The sequence below is a fragment of the Pistacia vera genome, unplaced genomic scaffold (assembly GCF_008641045.1).
Source record: "Pistacia vera cultivar Batoury unplaced genomic scaffold, PisVer_v2 Contig214, whole genome shotgun sequence".
Taxonomy (NCBI): Eukaryota; Viridiplantae; Streptophyta; class Magnoliopsida; order Sapindales; family Anacardiaceae; genus Pistacia; species Pistacia vera.
Window position 1 is genome coordinate 1,368,075 of NW_022196018.1, and position 9,034 is coordinate 1,377,108.

Consider the following 9,034-nt stretch of genomic DNA (forward strand, 5'->3'; position numbering starts at 1 on the left):
TATACATCTTTTTGTGCTTGAAATCTTAATATGCCTACATTTAGTTTATTGAAATATATTTTCACAGCCTAAAAAAGATTTTGGATGCATTTTGTTGGTACAAATTCGAAAAGGGGAAAAAATTATTGATATGAACTATATATAGACAAATAACATAATTAAAATTATTGGATAATTTGATTGAACACATTTATTAATGTGCATATTGTAAAATAAGTTTAATTAATTAATTAAACTAAGTAATTAAATTGAGGAAATAAATATAAAAAATTTTATAAACCCAAAAAGTAGGATGCCATTTCCTTAACATTGTTGAAGTAAAATGCCGAGTAAAGAAAACTCTAAATTTTTTTGTTTTTTTTTTTTTGTTTTGTGTATTTTTGGTAACCGGAGTGTTTGGATCAGTTTGTGGTTATTTCAACTAACTTTGGGATTCATTGAACACTTTACAAGTCTAATGGGCTAGGTTTTTCACCATAGAGAATTCTTAATACAAATTGGAAATTATTTTTGATACAATTGTAAATTGCCTCTTGTTTTCAAAATTATTAGAGTAGTTTGTGAATTTTTTCAATTAATTTTAAATATCAAACTTTCTCATATATGATATTTGTTCATTATTCAAAATAACTTTTGAAAAATATTAATTTTAATTATTCTAAAATAGTAAATAATTAAATAAAGAAAACCGTTTGCCGTGCCCTCTAACTTATCAAGTCTCAATTTTTTGCTAACTAACTATCAACCTTTAGTAACTTACCCCCAAAGTCTTAAAAAATAACAACCTCTCCCTAAAACTGTAACACCATCCAAGCTTAGTTAAATACACAGGTAAATGTCTATTCATTTCTCTCTTTTTTTTTTTTTTTTCCCCATCACTTCCACTTTCTTCTCCCTAACATTTTTTTTTTTTTTTTTTGGATCTACTATTGTAGCAGTTGTACACGGGATGAGACACGAGTCGAGTAGCTCGAGCTACTCGCTCGGCTCATCTAAGCTTGGTTAGACTCAAAATCAGTCGAGTCGAGCTCGAGCTCGAGCAGCTCGTGAACAGTAACAAGCCAGTTCGATCCGAGTTGAGCTCGGCTCGTCGAGCTCGCGAGCTTAAACGGCTTGGGGGCCAATTTGTAAGATTTTAAAGTTTTATTTTTAAGTTTCAACATTAACAACAACACCCATACCCATTCCCAGACAAAAACAATAAACCCATTTCAAAGCTCAAACAAAAACTCAAAACCCATTTGGGATTTTTTCTTTCGGTTTCAAAAATCCAACTTCATTCATCCTCGGTTCCATTCAAGCTTAAATGTGACGAAAATAATGAAGGAGAAAATCTGAAGGAGCAGAAGAGGAAAGAGAAGAGGAGGTGAGAATAGGGAAGAGAATATGGAAGAAGTAAAGAAGAAAGAGAAGAGAATGGGGAGAAAGAAAAGAAAAAAAGACGAAGGAGAAGATTTAAAGAAGTAAGAAAAGAGAAGGGAATAAGGCAGAAAGAGAAGAGGATGGGGAGAAGGAGAGAAAAAAAAAGATGAGGTGACAAAATGAGGTGATAGGTGAAAAGAAGAAAGAGAAAATGAGGGGAGAAAGAGAAAATAAAAAAAAATGAGGTGATAACATGTGAAAGGACGAAAGAGAAAATAAGGGGAGAGAGAAAATATAATATTTTAGTATTGAGCTCGAGGAGCTAGAGCTTGAGTACACTTTCATAGTACCGAGCTCAAGCTCGAACATGAATACTAAAGCTCGATTGAGCTCGAGTTTGATACTATTTATCATGAGCCGAGCTCGAGTATCAAGATACTCAGCTCGGCTCGGTTCGTATACATCCCTAGTTGTACACCATTACAATAGCAATTGCTGCCTCGTGTGCGTTTGCACAACTAGCCGCTTCCTAGTTCTCTTGGCGACAAACTTCCACTCCCCGCTCTTCCTTGCTCCATTCCAACCAAAAAACTCGGAAAATTCTAGGTTTTTCATACACATGTTTCCTCCTTTCTAGTTGATTATAATGACTTCTTAATTTCAGATTAATAAAAGCAAGAGGAAAACAAAAAAGAGCGAGATAAAAAAAAGGGAAAGAGGAGAAATGAAAAGACGATTTTACCCTAATTTATTTAATTGATCTTAAACGCTGTTAAGGTTTTAGGGGACGTAATTATCTTTTTAAACTTTGGGGGGTCAGTGGATTAAAAAAGTCAATAGTTACCCGATGTTGACTTTCGGAAACTGCAGGGGCAAATGATTTTCTTAGTTGAGGTAATAAACCGACGCCGTTTCGTCTAACATCATTAAGCAAAAGCCAGAACGAAGACAACTCGGAACCACTTAAATGTCATTCATCGACTCACCGGGCCCAAGAAACTGCAATCAGAAAACTCTCAATGAAGAGAGCGGATTAATTCAATGTGCTCACCTAATCCTTCCATGGCTTACCCCCTCCGAACTGGCCCATACATCCCTCACATGCAAAACCCTCTCTCATTTCTCCAAAAACGTCGCTGGATCCCGCTCTCTCGACGCTTCCAGATCATTCGAGAACCTTCCCGTCCCATTCCACAACACTCTCGATAAAACCCCCTACGTCCACTTCCTTTACACCCCGTCACAAATCCTCTCTTCTTCTCCCTCCCAATCTCCGCAACGCCAGTTTTGGGGGTCCACTTTTTATACCAAACCTAGACCCGGTTCACTGAGTAAACTCGGTCCGAGTTCGGTCGGAGATCCGGCCGATTGTTCTGCAGGACTGAGTCGGCTCGGGCTGAGATGTGAGAAACTGAGTGGAGATTGTCTTGATTTAGGGATTGAGTTGGGTGAGAATGATTGTGGGTGCGAGTGTGAGAAGTGTTTGGAGGTGGGAGATGATAATGGAGTGTTTGGGTGTCCTTGTTTCTCGGGAGTGGAGGATATGGGGATAGTAAGTGAGTGTGGACCGAGTTGCGAGTGCGGGTTGGAGTGTGAGAATCGGTTGAGCCAGAGAGGAATAGGGTTCCGGTTGAAGATAGTTAGGGTTTTGAAAAAAGGGTGGGGCTTGTTTGCTGATCAGTTCGTACCTCGAGGCCAATTCGTTTGCGAGTATGCAGGTACCAAAAATGAGAGTTTTTGCATTATCTTGCAAAATTTATAGTTTTTTTATTTTTTTCTGGTGGTTGATATTTCTGATTTTGGATTATAAAATTGTGCCATCATGAATCATAGAGTTTCTATTGCCTAATGCTTGTGGGTGACTTTGAATATAGCATTATGTTGTGAGCCATTTATGAAGTTATTGTTTACACTGGTACATGTGTTGTATTAGAATTCGGTAGGATTAAAGATGAAATTAAACAGAAGAAGATATTATCAATTAATTGATTTTTGACACAATGCAAGAAGAGTTAGGTTTTAATGTTTGCCAAATGGATAAAGTAACTAGCAACATGAAGTGGCTATATCAAAGTCCAGTTGAAGTTGGAAAAAACTCATCTCTTCTTCCTTCTCTCTTGGTTCTGCCTCTATTCCACACAGTCCTTTTCTTTCTTTTATCACTTGTGCAACACACAATTGCTGTTGTTTGTTTATTTTTTTTATTTTTTTGTCCTATTTAATTGTGTGGTGCAAATAACAGCATAATGCAAGATGGTGATATACATGCTCTATTTTCTTAGTTACTTACCTGTGTGAGTTCTGCTACATGTGGTTGACTTTAATTGATAAAAAACTCAAGCAAGTTCACCACACACACACACACACACACACACCAAAAAAAAAAAAAAAAAAAAAAAAAAAAAAAAAAAAAAATGTACGAGGGTGAACTATTTTCACACTGAATTGAGATTCATCCATGATGATGTTATCATGATAGAAAACCAAGAATATTATGATACCTCTAGATTTTATTGAAGAGCAAGCCTCTTTGTAAACTTATTATTTGGATGGTTGGGATTTAAAATCAAACTACTATCCTTTGGCTTTTCATGGTGCCTTATTTTCAATGTAAGTTTGGTTTTCCACTTGTGGATTATTATTTGACTTGTATGTGGTATTGGTCATGTTGGGTATTTATATTAAGTTGATGATGCATAATTCCGTTTTTAATTAGATGAAAAAGGAAAAGTTTGTTGTTGCATATTGGTTTGTTAAGTTCTTTCCCAAAAAAAATTGTCCACACATTTATATGTCATCAGGTGAATCACCTAGGTTGTGAATTTTCATGTAAAACCAAATAAAGATCAATGTGGTTAGACTTAGAATGAGAAGGGACTAGTTGGATCTTGTTGCTAAAGGCCCCTTAAGATATTTTGGAAGTTTGGGGAAAGAAGTATTGAATTTTATTTGTGTTGAGATAATTTGAGAGTACTACATAGCACATTTATGTACTATTAAGTTATAGGGTTTCACCATCCAACAATTTTCTGTTCTTTTACTGCTGATATAGAAATTAGTCAATTGGGTTGTGTTTTTACGGCTAGATAATGTCAAGATTTGATTGAAGGGAACAAAGTTTGTCAACATACTGAAAAGAAACAGAGGATAGAACTTCAAGTGCGCTTGTAGTGTACTGGCTTAACCACGTGGAAGTCCAAGTCAATTTTTTGATGATTTAAGCTTTTAGCATGAAAACTACCTTAAAAGTAATTCTTTTTCTTTAAAAAAGCCATAGCTACTAAAGACTTGACTTGAGCATAAAAGTGGTTTAGCTGGCACACCTTCAATGGTCTTGATGTTCTCTCATTCTCTCTTACTGCATTCCCTTTAACATAATCTGCATATTTTGCAAATAAACGCATGCACAATTGACAACTTTTTTGTGTCTACATTCGCCACTACTTATTGTTTCTCTGGTTCTCCAGCTACTTATTGTTGGCATACGAAGTTGGTTACTGCTCATGAGAATTTGAATAGTGGAGTAAAATTGAGTCTTGTTATCCTGCAGGACCTGTGCTTTTTGTTCCTCTTCCAGGGAATCTTCAATTTTTTTTTTTTTTGAAGCTTGTAAGTAGTGGTTTTTTTTGCTAGGGGCTTGTTTGACCCTTTATAGCAAAATCCTGTACTTCTTGGATTTTAGAAGAATTGTAGAACTGCAAAAACAGGGCTCTTGGAGCCATTATGGCAAACACATAAGCTGCTTCTCAAGAGTGGTGCTAGCATTAGTCACAAGTGCAACAGTTGTTGGTCCTCCTCTTGACACAAGTCTAATGTTCAATTTAATATATATTATTTTTGTACCATGAAATACGTGTCAAAAGGAGGGCCAGTGACTATCACACTCATGATTGACGCTAGCACTCCTCTTGTCTCAATTGGTATGGCTGGACTGGGGTAAGCTGTTTTTGTTGCAGTTACTCTCAATATAAGGGTTAGGGTTAAGGAAACAGTGAAATCAACATCTTTACAAAGGAACTGTAGGTTCTGTTTAGCTTTTCATTTCTTGTTAGAACCAAGGCTAGGTGTTTCTTCACATCAGTGTTGACAATTGGTTTCATTTTATTACTTACCAAAAAACAAAAAAAAAAACAAAAAAATTTGGTTTTCATTTTATTACTGGAATGTTTATGGATTGCTGTAGTAGCCATACCGTCTCTCTTCTCTTGCACAAAAGTAAGCGCATAGTCCTGACATTCCTTTATTATTTGTGTTAACTTCTTATGTAGTTGTTACTATATATCGTTTTTATTTTTCCTATAAGCTGCTGTTATGCCGATATGGCTTGACTGCCTCCTGTCAGCTTATTCGCATACCACTTCCTTTCAGGTCATAAATTAGAATTATATTTTGCACATGTTGATGAGCTTTGCCCAATCAAGGTTTATTATTAATTAGAGAGTGGTTTATTATTAATTAGAGAGTTGTTTACCCTGCCAATATTTATGTTCAGAGACTGTAGATGAATTCCTTAATATTCACTTTATCAGATTAAAATCTGTCTAAGATTATGGACGCTTTCTTGACTAAGATTAGCTAGAGAAAGTAACCAACTTAAGTTTCTTGGGTTTGTACTTCCTCTTCATACTTTGCAAGAACTGGTAGTCTGGTATTACTCAAGCCAGCTTTTTATGACCTTGCAACACATTCTTCCCAAATGCTTTATTTTTGTATAGCATTTCGGTCATAATTGATTGTTTCGATAGTTTCTTCAGCCTGTGCAACATTTTATATTATTTGCTTTTATGAATTGCTTTTGAATCTTGTCATGATGGTTACTTGTATAGGTGAACTGTTGACAACCAAAGAAGCAAGAAGACAGCAAAAAATCTATGATGAACGTGCATTATGTTATGGAATATCTTCTGCTCTCTTAGTTGTCAGGGAGCATCTTCCATCTGGAAAGGCATGTTTGAGGATGAATATTGATGCCACAAGAGTCGGAAACGTTGCACGATTCATCAACCATTCTTGTGATGGTGGTAATCTGTCAACAATACTGGTGAGAAGCTCGGGATCTTTCCTACCTCGTCTTTGTTTCTTCTCCTCCAAAGACATAAAAGAAGGTGAAGAGCTCACCTTTAGCTATGGAGAAATCAGGGTCAGGTCCGAGGGCTTACCATGTTTCTGCGGCAGCTCTTGTTGTTTTGGGATTTTACCATCCGAACATACTTGATCATGTTGCAAATTAAGAGTGGACTGAGAGAGCATTGCAGTTTGCCTTGCTTTTTAATTGCAGAATGAAACCGCTAGTCGATTACAGCATTAGCTTTATTTTTTAGTCATTTTGAATTGAATTTAACTGCAATTACCAGATTTGGTCAACTTTTCTAGTGCCAAACTTCAATTGCCTTTAACATGATTCTCTGTTGATTATTATTACTATTTTTCTTTTTTTGAAAAAAGAGGAATAAATCTTCATCACATTGATAATATTAGCGAACACCCTCATTTCATTTCTTCACTAGGGTTAATAAATATGTGACTAACCATTAATAGGTAGTTCAACAGTTAACTAAGACTTTTAGATATATTATTCAAGAGGTTTTAAGTTTGATTCACATGAGTTGTTAAAAAGATTTATTCAATTATCAATTTTAAGGCATTGGGAGATTAGTTGAAGTGTGCGTAAATCGATTTGGATATTTTCGGTCATTAAGATTCACCTGGGTTGTTAAAGAGATTTAATTGACTGTCAATTTTAGGGCATTGCAAGATTAATTGAAGAATACGCAAACCGATCTGGACACTCTATAAAAAAAAAAAAAAAAAAAAAAAAAAAAAAAAAGTGACAAAAAGACATTGCATCATATAACATAATCTCAAGAGAATAAAGACATATAGATTGTGTAATTGGTTAAATATTAGGATGAGAAATATGCACGTCTGGTTTTTGGTTAGCATCCCACACGCCACGGGCAGCACAAATCTTGTGCCTTCTCAGTTCTCATCAACACAACCCACACTTCTTCGTTCAACAACTTTGACATTATTATATTTACTTTCTCTTAATTAACCTAATTATTTAATTAAACCCACCAACACTTCCTTTCCACGTGCCTTCACAGACTCTTCCCATTTCCCTCCGTCTCTCACCAACCAAACCATTATGTATTTACACCCTAAATTATGCTTTTAAATTAAAACAAAAATATTTAACTTTACATATTTGATAGTATGGACAGAATGTCTAAACCTTAATTACATATATAAAGTGTCACATGAATAATTATGCTCCAATTTATAAAATACCATTTCTGTACATGTGTATATACATAATACAATAATACTTGTTTCTCCTGGAAAGAAAACAAAGAAGCTTCCCACATTCATTTTGCTACCTTATCACGAGACTAACGTGCTTCCTTTCCTTAATTTTTCACATATAACCACCAACTCCACCACCTTTCTGTTTTGCCCTCTCCTTTCCGCCCAAATGGCCGATTCCGAATCCCGACGTCGAGGCTCCAGTAAGCGTTCCTCATCTGTTACATTACCCGGGACAGTCTCTTCGCCATCACTATCATCATCATCATCACCACCACCAGTACCTTCAGCACCATGTGGTGCATGCAAATTCCTGAGGAGAAAATGTGTTAGTGGCTGTATTTTTGCACCCTACTTTGGCACTGACCAAGGAGCTGCCCGGTTTGCCGCAGTGCACAAAGTGTTTGGTGCTAGTAATGTGTCCAAGCTCTTGTTACACATTCCGGTGAACCGCCGCCACGATGCTGTAGTTACTATATCTTATGAGGCTCAGGCACGCCTCTCTGATCCTGTTTACGGCTGTGTCTCCACCATACTTGCCTTACAACAACAGGCAATATTTTTTAACCATAAATTAAGTTATATTTTTCAATATTCATTTAATGCATTATACTACATATATGAAAATTCGATTTTCTTCATCTCATGGATGGTAACTTAATAAAAATCGGCTATTAAAACTATCTATAAATCTTTATAATAATTAACTTAATTGATCATTTTTTAATGCTAATATATTTAATGATTTGCAGGTGGGATCTCTGCAGGCTGAGCTAGCAATGGTGCAAGGTCAACTGCTAAACAGCCGTTTCACCATGGCGAATGCCCTACAAAATTCCCCCCACCACCACCAGCAGCCGCAGCCGCAGCCGCAGCAGCATGTGGGGGTGATGCAGCCCGCCTACTCAAACAGCTCCTCAGTCTCTACGAACTTCATCAATATGAGCAACTTCGCCTCCAACTTCGACCTTGTGGCTGAGACTGCAATGTCAGTGCCATCTTCTCAGAGCATGGATCCCCTCCATGACCTTTCGCGGCCCGCCCTGGATGATGAAGAAGATGAAGAAGAGAGCCAGATTCCTTTCATGTTTACTAATGATGAGATAATTCGTGGCAGGAGATAAATAAAACTTTATGATTTAGGTTTCTTGGTATTTTTGTTTGTCCAAATAATTGATACTGGTGGTGTTGAGGCTTTGCGAGATGGATGCTATAGGTTAATAATAGAATTATTATATGTTATTTTCTCATTTCTTAGAGTAAACATACATTATATTAAATGATTTTTTGCTAATTTAAAGATGGGGATCTGAAAATTATGAAACCAGGGGTGGGAACTTGTAGATTTACGAAACCTTGGGTGGGA

General features: G+C 36.3%; 2 protein-coding genes across 2 annotated transcripts; both read left to right on the forward strand.

Annotated features, from left to right (window-relative positions):
- The first annotated feature begins 2,295 nt into the window (after positions 1-2,295).
- LOC116129927 (histone-lysine N-methyltransferase SUVR3) lies at positions 2,296-6,615 on the forward strand. The gene is made up of 2 exons (XM_031415676.1): positions 2,296-3,080; positions 6,189-6,615. The coding sequence occupies exons 1-2, from the start codon at positions 2,330-2,332 to the stop codon at positions 6,575-6,577; spliced, it is 1,140 nt and encodes a 379-aa protein (XP_031271536.1). The 5' UTR covers positions 2,296-2,329; the 3' UTR covers positions 6,578-6,615.
- A 1,222-nt stretch (positions 6,616-7,837) lies between these two features.
- Positions 7,838-8,792, forward strand: LOC116129814 (LOB domain-containing protein 20-like). Its single transcript, XM_031415542.1, has 2 exons — positions 7,838-8,221; positions 8,421-8,792. Exons 1-2 carry the CDS (start codon positions 7,838-7,840, stop codon positions 8,790-8,792), a joined length of 756 nt encoding a protein of 251 aa, XP_031271402.1.
- The last annotated feature ends 242 nt before the right edge of the window (positions 8,793-9,034 follow it).

Excerpts from the sequence above, each read along its gene's own strand:
- LOC116129927 (XM_031415676.1), top strand. The coding sequence starts at position 2,330 with ATGTCATTCATCGACTCACCGGGCCCAAGAAACTGCAATCAGAAAACT. Across the intron at positions 3,081-6,188 it reads ATTCGTTTGCGAGTATGCAG|GTGAACTGTTGACAACCAAA; the intron begins GTACCAAAAATG and ends TTACTTGTATAG.
- LOC116129814 (XM_031415542.1), top strand. The coding sequence starts at position 7,838 with ATGGCCGATTCCGAATCCCGACGTCGAGGCTCCAGTAAGCGTTCCTCA. Across the intron at positions 8,222-8,420 it reads TACTTGCCTTACAACAACAG|GTGGGATCTCTGCAGGCTGA; the intron begins GCAATATTTTTT and ends AATGATTTGCAG.